The 15,799-nt window shown below is 52.4% G+C and overlaps 3 protein-coding genes across 3 annotated transcripts; 1 reads left to right on the top strand and 2 right to left on the bottom strand.

Moving 5' to 3' along the window:
• Positions 1-6,677: 6,677 nt before the first annotated feature.
• On the top strand, positions 6,678-8,071 carry N0V96_011929 (uncharacterized protein; the record flags this gene model as incomplete). The annotated part of the gene is made up of 2 exons (XM_065759443.1): positions 6,678-6,686; positions 6,770-8,071. 2 exons carry the CDS (start codon positions 6,678-6,680, stop codon positions 8,069-8,071), a joined length of 1,311 nt encoding a protein of 436 aa, XP_065612007.1.
• A 680-nt stretch (positions 8,072-8,751) lies between these two features.
• Positions 8,752-10,086, bottom strand: N0V96_011928 (uncharacterized protein; the record flags this gene model as incomplete). The annotated part of the gene is made up of 2 exons (XM_065759442.1): positions 8,752-10,006; positions 10,082-10,086. 2 exons carry the CDS (start codon positions 10,084-10,086, stop codon positions 8,752-8,754), a joined length of 1,260 nt encoding a protein of 419 aa, XP_065612006.1.
• A 3,382-nt stretch (positions 10,087-13,468) lies between these two features.
• On the bottom strand, positions 13,469-14,296 carry N0V96_011927 (uncharacterized protein; the record flags this gene model as incomplete). Its single annotated transcript, XM_065759441.1, has 2 exons — positions 13,469-14,072; positions 14,292-14,296. 2 exons carry the CDS (start codon positions 14,294-14,296, stop codon positions 13,469-13,471), a joined length of 609 nt encoding a protein of 202 aa, XP_065612005.1.
• Positions 14,297-15,799: the final 1,503 nt, after the last annotated feature.

Here is a 15,799-nt window from a genome sequence, read left to right as displayed (position 1 = left end):
CATGGCCGCAATATGTTTCAGCAAGCAATGGAAGCAGAGCACAGAACAGTTGGGGTGAATGGTGTCAAATCATCCGGGGCGAGACGGAAGCCGTTCGGTTGGGTTTGTTGGCGTCGCGGGCGGCGGTAGGGGAAGGTGTACAATGAGGAACACAGCCTACAAAGCAAACGACGAGCGAAGAGTCAGAGAGGACGATGGGCGGGACCGTGTATCCGTACAGTGAGTGGGTGAGTGACACGGGGAGGGAGTGGCAGAGTGACAGTCGTGGCCGATGGGCGTTTTGGGTGTTGGTGAGGCGAGAGGACCTGGCGATGGCGTGCGAGCCAGGGGAAAGTCGATTTCGGGCAGGAACTTTGGGGAGAGAGACCTGGCGTCACAGGTACTGGAAGAGGATTGGCGTGTATCTTTTTTGGTGGAAGAAGAGTCCCTATAGTCTGGGGTGTCTGGGTATATTTTTCTGAGCAGCTGCCCACGATGGATGCCCCGGACGATCTACAGGAACGGATTCCGACTGGTTCTGAGGGGTGTCGTTGTGGATGGAATTGGCACAGAGGGCACGCAATTCGAGTGCAGTTTGTCGAAGTCGCGCGCGGGCGTTTGTGTTGAGACTCGAGGCAGGTTTGGCAGGAGGTTGAGCCCCTGGTGATTCGTCGGCCGGGGAGGGAGGGGTGTTGTGGTCTGTGGACGGCGGTGGAAGTCGTCTAGATGCTTTCTTCTTCTTCTCCCGTTCTCGTCCTTGGCCTGTTGATTGCGACGGATTTGTTTGGCGGCGGAGAAGAGAGGAGAGGGTAAGGTCTTGTTGCCCGATAGCTAGGAATAGTAAGGGGAGGGGTGCGACAAGGTTCAGACGAGGTGGAGGGAGTTCTCAGTTGAGAGAGGGAGGAAAGTATCGTGGTCGCAGTGCGCCGTCGTCGCCTTTGAGGGTGTCGGTGTCGTGATTTGAGTAGTGTGCGAGGTTGTGGGAGAGTGCGGTCTGGGTTCGTCCGAGGCTGGATCGAGAGATACAGATAGGTGCGAATGTTTGTTCGTAGTAGGAAGGGATCGGTGTGTACTTAATGGCGGCTGATTCGAAAGCGGCGTCGGTGGGATAAAAGGTTTGATTGTCTTGTCTTTCTCTCTTCCTCTCTGGTATCTATTGCGATATGCCTTGGGTATTCGTTGCTGGTGCTGGTTGAGCTGAGGGCGGGCAGAGGCAGAGGCAGTTGGTTGGCAAAGCCGTAGACGGAGCCAGCACCAAAGAGGCGGGTTTGAGTGCTTTGGGGCGAAAATGGCGTTATCGCTAGGATTACCAGCGGTGGTTGAGCAACTTGAGCCTGGGCGAGTGTGTGGCCCCCCCGGAGGTTCCACTTGTCGACAGCGGTTCCCAGGGGTCCAGACCCACTAAGACGTGCTCGCTACTTTAGAGGGGTGTTTTTATTGGCCGCCTTCTTTGGTAGACGGTTGTCGCTGGTGGTGGGAAGGCGGCAGCGGACGGGTCTCGCTGCACTTGCCTCCGATAGCCGACTGATTAGATTGCGGGGGGAAGGCACCTGCCCGGGTGAGGAGGGCAGGAGGCTACCTTACCTAAGGCACGCCGACAAGCGAACAAGCCAAAAAGGGCATCTACGAATCTTAGACCTGGTAGGTAAGCCTGGCACCCCGCGATGCACCTCCCTCAAGTGTGCTAGCAACTATCCACAAGTAAGGTACCTTACACAAGTACCTACTCCCAAGTACCTTAGGTACAATACCTTACACTAAGGTAACACAACTACTTGTAGGTAAAGACTTTTGGTGTGAAGCACAGATCGAACTACCTTATTCTTCTCCCATCTGTCATCTGTCACGATTTCCCCAGTTTCATCTTCATCGCTACCGATTGAGGCTCACTGTGGTGGTTGCATCGCTCAAGACTCCGTTCAGCCTCTTTGTGTACGGAGTATCTGTCATGTGGGTGAAGAAATCTCGAGGTGCACAACTCGCCTAACGTCGGGCTTACCTAACAAGATACGCAACCAAGCACTAAAAAGGTCCACGAAAGAGTCACCTGCTCTTCATTTTTTCCCTCTATTCTGCCAATTCTGCCCAGTCCCGTTCCAATTGGACCCAGATTAGCTCATCGCCCTCACTCGGCCACGTCTTTTGCAGTTTCTCTCTCGTCATCTGCTGGGTCTCCTTGAATCAGTCCATCTGGATCCAACCGAAGAATTTTCATTTTCTCTTAGCAACAAGTAAACAACAAAGACGTCTACAGTCCAGGGCTCCGGGGCCAGGCTGTGTCTGAAATTCTGAGCTGAGGTGCTTAGAAACCGACCGGATAGTCTCCGTCGTATCCGCTCTCTGTAAAATTCTTGAATTTTGTTGCCCAATGCCAGGCATAAAACTTACGACACTTTGAAATTCAAGCTCGTCATTTTTCTGCGGGTCTCAGGCACGGGTATGATGGAGCAAACCCAAAGACGAGCATCTAGAAATTAGAGGAGACAGCATCAAGAGAACTCTGGTTGAGAAGGGCATCCCCAGACAACAGCTCCTGGGCCGCCCCGACGCCCGAGTACCGACGATGAGGTTAAGGCCGGCTGGAATGTCGCCATCCTGGCTGCCAATCTCCCTAATCGGGATGAGCTAACGCGAGCCTGCGATGGCGTCATTTTCTCAGCCCACGGGTTCCCCAAGCACCTCATCTCTCGAGGCCTTCGAGAACGCCTTGAACGCCCCCTTTGTTCCCAATTCTGTCCCATTCGTGCCCATATTACGCCTTCAATACGGGACCTGCTGCTGCATCATCATGGGTGAACACTGGAGAGGATCCTCCCTCCTTCGGCACTTGGGTTAAAACCTAACGCCTTTCCCCATGTTTTGTCAACTTAACGCCGTTCGCCTCTCAGTCTCCGTAATTCTGTCACCAACTCTCAAATTCTCAATATGACTATCCATAGTTCCCGTCGTGGATCATGTAAGCCCTTTTCAACTTCCAGCAGCATCCATGGATACGGTCGTGAATCATGAATGAGAGCGGATGAACTGACCAGGCCTGGACCGAATTCGAATATTCAGTCAGCGACTCAGCTCCTCCCACATTCCCTGTCAATTGCCAATTCTTTCTCAATCCCACCGTCCAATACTCTCTCGCTCAACAGCGCAACATGCCATTGGTCAATCCACCGACTCCGAAATCTTCTCCGATCAAAAGGTCTGATGAAATCATTTGCCAATCAAAAGCCTTACCGATAGCCGCAACGGGGCTGGTCCGACCCCGGCCAGACACCACAACCCATGCTTCCCAATCTTTCACCGAGCGACAACCTCGCTTTCCGTATCAATGCCAATCCTCTCGGTCGAGTGCCCGTCGGACATGCTGCGACCATGATAAGACTTAGCAATCACGCAATTGATTCTAATTTGAATTGTACGAAGTACATCAGGTGACGGCAAACTGACCCATCTCTAGTGCAGCTAAAGAGTGTTATACTCGGAGTCTACTGTGTCCATCAACTTTCTGAAAGATTGAATGTCTGCACCCCAACTCAACTGTTGGGATGGCAGAGGTCAGACATAAAGTCAATGAGGGTCGGGACGAGCCGATACAACGCCCAAAGGACTGCAGCCGCTCAGGCTGTGCAACTTTACACAACCTTCATCGTGCACCCGCTCCTATCCAGGTGTGATACTCTTATCCAGTTGCGCTGCTACACGTCTTATTCTTTCTGGCTGAATGCAGAAGCGCCACTCATCGCCCCTCCGCCATAGCCTGGTTGTCATCGTACTTTATCCAACAACCCAACGCCTGCAGTAACAGCTGCGAACCTGCCAGAGACATGGCTAAGTAGTAGTCGGCCAAGTGATCTGCAGCTACGGCGTTCAGGCTGGGCGCGCGAATCCTGCTGCAAGCAAGTTCAAGCCTAGTTTTTGGTATGGGCGTTCACGGACACACAGGTCCTACAATCCTGCTTTCTTTTTTTTGCAGCTCAATCTGCTATGCAACTCCTGAAAGTACACTCATGAGCCCAGGAATGAGACTTCGTAGCGGCTGTCTGACAGAAACATCCTGATCTATCTAGTTTCATTTTCTCTTATTGCTCTGAAATATGTCACTCAGTCCCCTGTGATGTAGATTCCGACATACTTTGCATATCGGGTGATCTCCATACTCTTTCATGTAAGGTAAACGTATTTCTTTTCGTGAACCCTGCGGCCTTCTACTGTTCTGTCCTCTCCATGTAGTTCAGTCAAATTTTGATGCAACATACTCTACGTTGAGAGGTCTGTTGATTACAGCAAATACAAGTACTGATTTCAGGACGCAGCACCTCAGGCATATCCTTGTCATCTTCAATGGTCGAAGATGATCTTGTTCCCCAAATCCACATCTAGAGGCCGCTACTCATCAATATGTTATCAGCATACTGTGTTACACCGGGGAGTCGGTACTAGATGTCACTCGTGCTAAAGACTTGTAAGCTACTAAAGCACCTGGTAATAATGCATCAGCCTTGAGTGTACTTGAATATGATTTACCCAAAAGCGTGCATACCAATATGTGCCTGCATAAGTTCGGTTGGATCCTGCCTGAATCTCGTTCTTGAATGAAACGAATCTGATCAATCATGTAGGCCGAACAATGTTCACCCTCCCAATGAGCACTACCAGATAAGCACCACGTTCCTCATTTTACGAAATGGAAGTCTAAGTTGATAGGACCCTCTTTGGTTCAACATGGTAACATGATTGATGATCTGATACTCGGAAGAAAGATATGGGGGTGTGCCATGACCTGCCCTAGCTTGGAGCCGATGCCACAAGTGCAATGCCTCTTCGAAAACGGTACACGGCTTGATGTATTGAGAAATTGTTTCTTCTCTGTTGGCGCTTGATTGAAACAAAAATGTGCCCAAATGCGTTACAGCTTTCGCATTTTCAAACGATTGATGAAAGCAATCCCATCGTCATACTACATGTGAGCCATTTTGATACCAACTTGAGACAGCTTGATTTCAAGACGATATATGAATCCTCTATGTGAAAACTCTACGTGATCGTCGCAAAGGTGGCCCGGTAATTAATCAATAGCCTCAACCTCGTACAGAAAGTACCCTCATGTCTTGATAATCAGGTGTGACTCCTTTGCCCTTTGGAATATCGCCGAATCGCTTCTTTTCTTTTGGCTTCATCAGTACTATCTGGACGAAATACATTTAACATGTACTATCGCATGTGACGGTTGTTATTTGTGGACTTGGAGAAATATTTTAGAAGAATGCTCATTCGTATTTTGCGACTTGCTTCAAGGGGAAGAAAACTCGACATAGGTCAAATAAGGTGCTCGATCAAAGGGTCAAAAGAGAATCATAATACTACTCATATTTGGGCACTCAGCTTCCATTGGCATTCTATTCATTCAAGCTGATTGTCTGCAAAGTCTGGGGGCCTTAAGATCAATTAGCGCGACATACCAGGAGCTGAACCATTGCATTCGCCTATGATCAAGATATTAATTGATGGTAGTGTCTGATGATGATATTTAACAGATTAAGGTCATACCAGTTTACGATGATGCGAATATCTCCCTTCCACCAGACGAAGTTGACACGACTACGCCTTACCATACCCATAATCTCAAAGGCGCGGTCTTCACTACACCTCAGTAGCCTCTGGTCCTTCTCAACAACTCAACTATTTGATAGCGAACAGCAAATTCTTGAAGTCGAGTCTTTGAAATGGCACTCAATAATTATATTGGTTCACCATTCATTTACACTCTTCTTGAACATGCTCTTCCCCTAGAACGATAGGAGTTCCCTTCGATAATAGGTTCAAAATTCTCTCAGTTAAAGCGAAGGGAGCTCGCTCTCATACGCCATACATGCCACGAGGCCCAGCACCATGGGTCAAATTGGGGAGGTCTCCCTCCAGGCTTCGACGAGAGTTTGCGTTTATAACAATATCGGTTTCAACTCTATCTATTGCTTCTGAAGCTCCTCTAATTAAACAAGTCTCTCACTAATTAAAGCGTTGTAACGACTCTCCTTGTTTCTTTGAAAATATCTTGGGGGCGATCCATAAGTGAACGAGGGTGTTCAGAATCAAAGCATTTCTCTAATGACTCTTAGACTGTAAGCGCTTGCAGCCATAATTGTCGCAAACAGTTGTCGAAGGGTACCTTGCGCTAGTCAAGATACTGCACTCTCCCAAACGTGCAAACTCATGGAATTCAGCTTAACTTCTAGCTAAGCCAGCTGATTTCGCGCCACCTTGGCGGCTCTGACCGGTTGAATGTGTAATTGCCGCCGACAGCCGCTGTTATCGCAAAGGTTGATTTGTCGCGATGCATGCCAAGTGCTTGGCAGTGGTAGCCCAAGAGACTTTTCAGCATCTCCGCCCTTCGGGACTGGAAGGAGATGCAGACTTCCCCGCTCCAGCAGAGATATCACTCGAGGAGAACAGCGAGATTTTCTGCTTAGCGACGGATGGCGGGTGAGTTGAGGTAGCTGGGCCGCTCGGCGAGGGGCATAAAATCCTCGCGAGGCCGGCCATTGTCCTCCTGGACCTGGCTTCTCTGCACTTTGCCAAGGCTTGGTACTATAAACAATTTCAAGAAGGGCTCAGCAAGATGCGTCCTACCGCTGCCTCTATTGTGATCTCACTGGTCGGCTCCGCAGCCGCCGAGACTGTCCACGGCGTTGTTGTCTTTAGTCGTCATGGGGATCGTATGTTCAGTGCCTGCTGAATTGAACCTCGAATACAAGCTGACACTCGAATCAAAGGAACAACGAAGCATTATGGAGCTCAGTCATTGACCAGCGTCGGTGCCCAGCAGTGTTTCGAGGTTGGCAGTGCCTATCGAAGCCGCTATCTGGAGGCGGACTCTTCTGGTCGGATTCTCAACATCTCCGAGGACAAATATGTTTCCTCGCAAATCTACGCCAGTGCACCGGACCAAGGCATTCTATTGAATACGGCTACGGCATTCCTTCAAGGTCTCTATCCTCCGTTAGTAGGCCTCAATGCTCAGGTTGCTTCGTCGACCCTCAACAACGGCAGCACAAGTACAAGCCCCCTGAACGGCTACCAGTATGTTCTCCTTCATGGAGAGAACTCTAATTCGCCAGACACTATCTGGATCAAGGGGGACGATGGGTGTCCCACAAACGCCAAGGCGTACAAGGCCTTCGAAGCAAGTGAAGAGTTCCAGACCCGTGTCACGGAGACCAAGGACTTTTACGGCGGCCTATACGATGTGCTTGAGAGTGTGTACGACTACAAGCCCGAGAACATGACGTACAAGAATGCGTACGACATCTTTGACCTGGTCAATGTGGCCCGCATCCACAATAGCACATCTTTGGCTCGGAACGTGACGGATGAGGAGCTCTTCCAGCTGCGGACGTTGGCAGACAGCGCCGAGTTCGGTTACAATTTCAATGCGTCCAAGCCCGACAGCACCATTCATGCAAAGACTCTTGCGGCTGGCATCCTTGCCCAACTCAACCAAACGGTTGCTTCCAAGGGGAAACTCAAGTTCTCCCTCCTCGCAGGCAGCTACGACACTTTCATGTCCTTCTTTGGCCTGACTGATCTCATCACCATTTCGGACGATTTCTACGGTCTCCCAGACTATGCCTCGACGATGGCATTTGAGCTCGTTAGCGATAACACGACTGTGTTCCCCGCTAATGTCGATGCCGACCTTCGCGTGCGCTTCTTATTCCGCAACGGCACTTTTGGCGAGCTGACGTCGTTTCCCCTTTTCGGCACTGGAGAAGAGACTCTATCATGGCCGCGTTTCGTCGAAGAGATGCAGAAGAGAGCCATCAGCACTGTGGAGGAGTGGTGCACTGCCTGTTCCAGTCTTGTGTCCTTCTGTGCGGCTTACCAAGATGAGGAGGCCGTGAGCTCCAGGTCAGGGAGGGACGGGGGCATGTCGAATGCTGTTGCCGGTGTTATTGGTGCCATGGTAACTCTCGGCGTTATTGCTATCATTGGTGCCATTGCATTCTTCATGATGAAGAAGCGACGCGCAGCTCCTGCTTCTCAAGTCCAAGGGTCTAATACGGCTGAGAAATCCAGTCTGCGCAGTGGCGGTAGCGTTTGAACGTCTGAACCAACAAATTTTGGATCGAGGCGATGAGTATGAATGCAGCGAGAGTAATGCAGGTTTTCCCTTTCCCATGTAACTTGTTGTTCGCGAACCAAGGGTCTGCAAAAGCCTGATCGTCCGAGACTTGCCGAGGCCTTCGTACCTTTGAAGTGGATTGAAAGGATCATGCCTGTCAAGCTTTATGATAACAGCGATCATAGTGATCTTTATTGAAAACGACGGCGCTAAGGCTACCCCGACAGGGTTCATAAACTGGGCCTTATTTCAATGTAGTTGAAACCACTTGAGCAAGCCGTTCGTCAGCAGTCTTCAGGAACCCGAGTTCATCTGATCTTTGAACGGAATATCCGACGGGATGTTTTTTTCCCTAACCCGCTTTTACACAGGAGGGTTTCCTCCACAGTCACGATGCAAATTGAGAGTAGTTTGAACAGATTATGAACGTGACAAATGGTACGATCTATATCGTTAAAGATATATACTTTATGTAAAGCGGTATACAGGAAAGACTTTGTACATGAAACAGATTGGTCCTGGACCGAATCAGATTCGTGGGCGCCACAAGTGTGAACACCCACTACGAGCCGGATAGCTATCTCATCCCCTGAGCCATCTAGGTCGTCTCAACCCTCGAGACCAGATCCCATGATAAACAGTGAAATCGTGGAAATCGCTTATGCCTGGATGCGGCGGTCGTGGATGCTCATGCGCTTGGCGACAGCGGTCGCGGAGGGGGTCTCGACGGGGCAGTCCTCCTCGTCGTCAGCAGCCTGGGTGGGAGTGGGAGTGGCAACGGGGGCAGAGGACTCGGCAGGGCAGTCCTCCTCATCGTCGGAGGCAGCCTGGGTAGGGAGTAGCGACGGGGGCGGCGGCGGTAGAGGTAGCGACGGGAGCCTCAGACTCAGCGGGGCAGTCCTCCTCGTCGTCAGCGGCCTGAGTAGGGGTGGCAACAGGGGGCAGCGGTGGCAGTGGCGGTAGGGACCTCGGACTCGGCAGGGGCAGTCCTCCTCCTCATCGGCGGCAAGAGTAGGGACGGTGGCAGCGGCGCTGACGGTGGCGGAGGCAGACTCAACGGGGCAGTCCTCCTCATCATCGGTGGCAGTCTGGCTGGGGGTAGCAGCAGAGGCAACAGAGGTGGCGGGGGCAGAGGTGGCGGCCGGGACGGAGGTAGCAGCAGCGGCAGAGGTAGCGGCAGCGGAGGTGGCAACGGGGGCAGCGGAGGAAGCAGCGCCGGAGCCGGAGCCAGAGCCGGAACCAGAGCCAGAGCAGGAGAAGACGGCAGGGCCAGGGACGGTGTACTCCTGGGCCTTGTAGGCATCGTAGGTGATACCGGCATCAGTGGCGGCGTAGGCACCGGGGAAGGCAACCAGGTCAGAGGGGCTGGTGCTGCCGGAACCGGTAACCTTGATCTGGTGGCATCCCGGGTAGAACTGGGCGCCGGGGTAGGAGTAGGAGGCGTGGAGGGCGATGATCTCGTGGCGGACGAGGTACTGGCCGGGGGCAAGGCACTCGGGGATGGTGTACTTGACGCCAGAGTTGCCGGCGGTCATGAGGGGGGTGGCACCCCAGGTGTTGGAGGTGCCCTCACGGCCACTCTCCTGAACCTTGAACCAGACCTTGTCGGTGTTGGGGGTGAAGGTGGTGCAGTCATCACCGGCGCACTTGGCCATGTAGGTGATGGTAGGGCCAATGTGAGACTCGGGCCAGAGAGTCCAGTTGAGGGTGACCTCGTCACCAGCCTTGGCCTCAGCGACGAGCTTGGCGGGGGAGGAACCCTTGACACCACCGGCGGTGTAGCCACCGCACTGGAGGTCGATGCTGGTCAGGTCCTCGACGGGGCCGTTGCCCTGGATGGGACGGGAGATACGCTCGGGGGCCGGGCTCGTGTACGGGTCCTGGTAGGGCTGGTAGAAGGTGTAGTTCGTGCCGCTGATGAGACCATCAGAGACGTAACCGTGGGCAGCCACCAGGGCTGCGGATCCAAGAAGGGAGGCGATAGCGGACTTCATTTTTGCGATTTGAGGTTGTTTTTTTCGGGAGTTGTTCAAAAAAGGGGTTTGGCTTGACTGTGAGAATATCGAGGTCGGTTGGGAGGAATGAGTGTTGTTGGAGGTCAAGGACCGAAAAGAATGAATGACTACCTGGTCAAGTGAAAAGAATGACAAAAGTTGAACGAAGGAATGAGATAGACACACAAGTCAAGTGAAGCTGAACACTATGGATCGTAGGAAAGAGAGTTCAAGGCAGAGTACGGCCGGGCAGAGGCGATGATATATACGGGAAGGCATCGTAGGTTGTTTTCCCAACGCGGGCACTTGCGCCGTTGGCGTCCTTTCTCAACTCCATCGGGTCAAGATTAAGAGGACCACTTCCGCCGCTCCGCCAAAGTTTCAATTATACGCAGAACAATCATATCCGGCCAGGTGGTGGGGATAAACATGGGGAGGGGGATCTCGCGTATGCGGGAGACAGGCACAGCTGGGATCATTGGGATGTGGGTGGTGGTCTTTGGGGGTCTTGGTCCTCTTTGGATTTGATGTACTGTGAGTGGTGGGCTTCGGAATCTAGAAGATGTGGCTCAGGGGAAGAAGCCAATAGACTCTGAGCAACATCTTCCACGCTGCTGGGAGTCTGGGAAGCCTGGCACAGATGTCTGGGATAACGAGGGGCACGAGGAGCTCAAGCCTCATGGCTCAAGGTTGAAGGAGTCAAGGGGGCCAAGATATCCAAGACTTTCTGAGAGCAACAGGCGAGTGCCGACTGCGCTTACGCTGGTGTGCGTGATGCAAACATATTGGACAGGCTCAAGTTGGTGGACTGTTCCGGGCGCTAGCATAAGCGTAGATAGGTCTATCCATGCCACGATGCTGATAGTACCCATGGACCATGATGCGTTCACAACTTGCAGATGGCTCGGCCAACTGCCATGTCGTTGTCAGTTGGGGAAGAAGCAAATGTCAGTTCAGTTGACATGCGCCAAAAGGTGAGACAATGCAAGTCCCCCTCGATGGCCTCGACAAGGAGACTAGACAAGGGCTGGAGCTCAACTTGAACAACGCGAGCAAGGATTCATCCCATGTCAACCGGTGCTTGTAGATCCACTCCCGAACTTCGCTGGCCGAACCGATTGGCCATCCCGGCGTCTACCACCGGGAGCCCCCGGTCAGACCCCCGTCAGATCCCGGCGGCCACCCTGAAACAGCCAAGTCCTGAGACCCATCCCCTTTTTCTTAATTATCACCAGATTCGCCCTGCAGCCTCCGCGGCCTCAATTAACACTCTACGCGCTACTTCCCGAAAGAGGCTCAACGTCCTGGCCGTCGTGGCGGGACCTCAGGGGTTACCACGCTTCGAGCCTTCGAGCCCACGCATCATGGATAGAAATCGTTCTCTGGAAAAAACCACTTTTGCCCCCCCCCCCCTGCGCAACGCATGGCACAGACGTTTCCCTGGCCTAGTGGACTTCCTTGAGTTGCAGTTCCCTCCCCTTTCCACCAATCCTCTCTGCTTCATCCCAGAAGAGAATCCTGCCCTGTCACTGCCAACGACTTTGCCGCCGCCAGCTGCTGACCTGAGCGCTTCCAGGCTGGGTATTTTGACTCCTCATTATCTCTGTTCTTGCAGCTTGCAGCTTGCAGGCTGGGCAACGGGCACACAAACATTATGATTACAGGCCTGGCCACCTTTCTAGGCCGCTCGGTAGGCTAAACCGGCCAGGCTGTTGGCTTCTATTCCTTGAATGGCCTCCCTTCTGGGCTCTTCCTGCGGGACACTGGCAGGCGGCAGGCTTGATCAAGAGATTGAACGGGGCTTCAGCGGCTCTCAAGAACCAAGGAGCCAACTGATAACTTTGTAGTCTGACCTGGTCCGCCCTGCGTCTCTTCTCTTTTCTTCTTTTTTCCCGTCAATTTTCGGACATGAGCACGGGAAGAAGACCCAACAAACGATGGACCAGGAGGGGCCATGTGGCGGCGCGCGCCCGAACTCGGGAGCAACCACCGTTCTGAGCATCTCTGCTAGGTAATCCATGCCCAATTCAAGTCCAAGTTGAAATTACGCTTGATCTCTTCCTGGCCCAGTCGTCCAGCGGACAGCGGCATTGTTGTAGAACTCCACGAGTCCAACGAAGGATTCCGTCAATGCGAGATTGATTTAAAGTAGGGAGATGCCCGCCGCCCCCTCACACAGTATAAGCAGTATGCGTGATATGCTTTTGCTAATAGACTTCCCGTGCCCACTGCCCACCTCAATATGCTTTTGACGACTTTGGCCCGAGGCTAATGACGACGTCGATGAGCAGGCCACTGTATCCATCAATGCAGAACATGAGCATTGGCGCTGCCCCCCTTGGACTCCAGTCTCCGTCATCCACCGCTTGACCACTTCCACGGATAACTCTCTTTTTGCTGATTGACGCTGCGAGAGTGAGAAGATCTGCTCGGAGCCCCGTGCCGTGATCCGTCTGCCAACCGCCCGGGTCTCACGGCTACGGCCTTGTCATCCCATCCCTATCATGTTCCCCATTTCAATCTATTCTAACCCCGGTCAGCGCGCCAGCGCTTCACCGCACATCAACCATCACGCACATCTTTTTTTTTCCCTTTCTTTCTTACTCCACAGGGGGCCAGCCAGGCCGCTGGGAGCCCCGTTGTAACTCGACGTTCAAGGCCCAATGTTCCACACAGAGACCCAGCAAGGATTTCCCACCCCCTTTTCAGCCGATCGACGAGCGCGTACCTGCGTACCACACACAAACATCGCCGATCTTATGGAAATCCCTTCTTTCACTGTTCTCGCCAGCAGTGAATGACCCAGTCACCGAGTCCACTCTGCACAAAATCTCATGATCGATGCGACGCCAGGATGCCTTCGTGGAGAGTCGATCGAATCTACGAACACCAAGCTTGGCTATGTTGGTCCATCGTGGTCTTCTTTCTCGGCCGAGTTGATCACTGCCCTATGGAGTTGATTCAGACTGAGATGTTCTGGCGACGGTTTCTCCTAATAGCGACCACCTGACTCGGCCTGTCCAAGTTCACAGTCAAGGTTGTCGCTTCACTCAACATGATGCACGCGCAGAAAAGCCCCTGGCGGCGCAGCCAAAAGAAGCGCTCGCTGCTCAGCCAGGTGGCATCATTTCAAACGCGGCAGTTCATCCTTTCATCACACGCCGCCCGGTAGGCGTGCCACAGCTACGCTCAAATCCTTGAGTCAGTGAATCATTGCAAGCGATCTTATCTTTACTAAACAGGTTCAATCGCCTGTCAAAGCCTACGGGTATCGAACTAAACTAAACGAAACAGTTCCCTGGCGTGCCTGGGCATCTTACAAATCGTGAGCTCATCCATCAATCTTCTAACTCCGTCTCCTCAACCTTGGCAGGTGTAGACATTAGTGATTGTTACGCCTTCGCTGTCTCTGTCGCTCAAAGATGGCCAAGCCAGATATGACGGCCATAATTGCCCACCGTTCGCCCAGCTCACCCGTCAACCCACTGCCCATGAACGCAAACTTGGCCAGCTTGGTCATACTCATGCCAGCATCCGTCCAGACAGCAACCACTTCCTTTCCATCACCTCCCCTGAAGGCGCCTGGTCCGGCATTCTGGGGCACTGATTGAGCAAGCCTGATGAGCTTCCAGCCCCTGCTTCGGCCATCCAGCGCAGCGATCGCTTCGCCAGAGCTTGTCCTCCACTCAAAGTGCTCTAATCTTTCGCAGTTTGGTCCAACGCCTATGGCGAAAAGGTAGCTCCACGAAGGGAAGTCGCTTTTTGATTCCAGTTCGACAATGGGCCCGCCGCCTGGTGTACGTATCAACGCAGGTGGCAGCGTTATGCTCATTCTGCTGCTGAAACTATGGTACTCTACTGACGCCAGCGGCGGGAACTTGTCCGACGGCCCAGAGTGCAGCACAATGGGCGGCGAGCTGCTCAGCCCGCTGTGTATCGACATGCCATAAAACGGCTGGCTCTGATGCTCGCCGAGAAGCATGGTCCTGCTGAAACTCTGCGAGTAGACATTGAATGATGGCGGGAACTGGCGGGCTACCACCTGCGGACCCGACGACGGTCCTGCTGGGCGTGGCCCTGGCCCTGGACTCCCTCGGGACGGTGGTGGTACCGGACTCGTGCGGGGTTTTTCTTCGTACGGCGGCGGAGCTTCGTCTGCAGGGGCAATGGGAAGTGGCTTCATGTTGGAGTATTGGGAAGCGGACGACATTTTCTTGTGACGCACGGTTGAGTATGATGCACCTGTGGTATTCGCGTTCTCGCGTTCGTGATGGTTCAGTTGCAGTCTTCTTACGATCAGAAACTTCTGCTTCTTTAAGACTTTGCTCCATATTGTGTCTGCCTAGTGATCCTATTTCACAGCCACACGCGTGACAGTAATCCAGTGGCACAGCGTGACAGCTTTGCCCGGCGAAAGTGATCTGCACCACCACAGCCACAGCCGCAGGGACCGGCACAGTGTCAGCATGATTCAGAGGCTTTTGACGATCCAAATCATCCACCAAGGTATTGTCGGCTACCCCGAAGTTGAATGGTTTTCTGCTGAATCCATCTTGACGACCTCATACCAAGGCTTTTACTTCTTGAACAAACAGTGATAGCAGCCCGTTCTCAAACATAATTGACCTGCAGATAATGATTATCCATCAGCCTGTTTTTCATCGGCCGCTTATCGACGGACTCGTAAATCTTACCTCAACTCAGTCGTTTAGTTAATATTGGGGCTACAGTGATTTGCCTTCAATCACTTCATTCTCCACGATTGAAGTCAAGTAAACTCACTGAAAGAGCATTGTTCATAGCGGTAATCTTGCTCCTCAGTCGTCTGCTTAAAACCTAGAGGTGTATGAGATCAAGTATTGGTTGTCAGTGATCTCCTACTATCATGTAGGATGTAGTTTCCAACTGGAACTATTTCATCGATAGAAGCCAGTGCTCTTGGCCCTGGTCCCGATGGAGCCTGATATCCAACCACCGAAACAGCAAAATGAATATGAATACGCCCCGTTGACGACGAGTACAGATTATAAAGTCAGTCCACGTATTTTCCATTGCGTGCTAAGTCGGTATTAGAGTGTTCCGACAACTGATGAGGGCTAGAACGATGTGGTCAAAGTGAAGCTTGTGCTTGCCAACTCCAGATTGGCAATTCTCTGAAGTCTGACATGAGAATTACATGCACCTAGATTTTCGATTCTTAACTCTCTCGACTGCTTTTGACATCACTTTAGGCAATGATCAGCTCTAGTTCCATCCTTATTGGTGATTGTTAGCTTCAGCCGATCGAACCTCCGTCTAACCAGTTGACGCTTCTTGTCTCACTCAGACGCACATGGCCTTCACCGACTACAAGTGCCATTAAACGTGAATTTCTTCTGGATTCATATTTCCATCGCCGACGTAATGGATGCAAATGATTCCATCAGTCATGCAGTTCCCGACTGATTGCGTGGACGACCAATCGTGCGAATGGACTGACGTTGACTAAGACAACCTCGGTGCTCACCGCTGATTCTCACTGCGCTGTGTTGATGCTCTATGTCTTCTTTCGGGGTTTCAGCTCCCACGAAACGTTGGTCACCATTCAGCCAGCCTCATCCCTCATCCCCCGCACCGTGGCACGGCCCGCATTGCACTATTCCCACGTACATTCAAGACATGCAGTTGGGCTGGCCTCTATAGTGGAAAAACCGAAAACCACCCAGATGATTGG

The sequence above is a fragment of the Colletotrichum fioriniae genome (assembly GCF_027942845.1).
Source record: "Colletotrichum fioriniae strain IMI 355084 chromosome Unknown scaffold_19, whole genome shotgun sequence".
NCBI classification, from domain to species: Eukaryota; Fungi; Ascomycota; class Sordariomycetes; order Glomerellales; family Glomerellaceae; genus Colletotrichum; species Colletotrichum fioriniae.
Note: the sequence above shows the minus strand (reverse complement) of the source record. Positions and strands in the feature narration are given on the sequence as shown.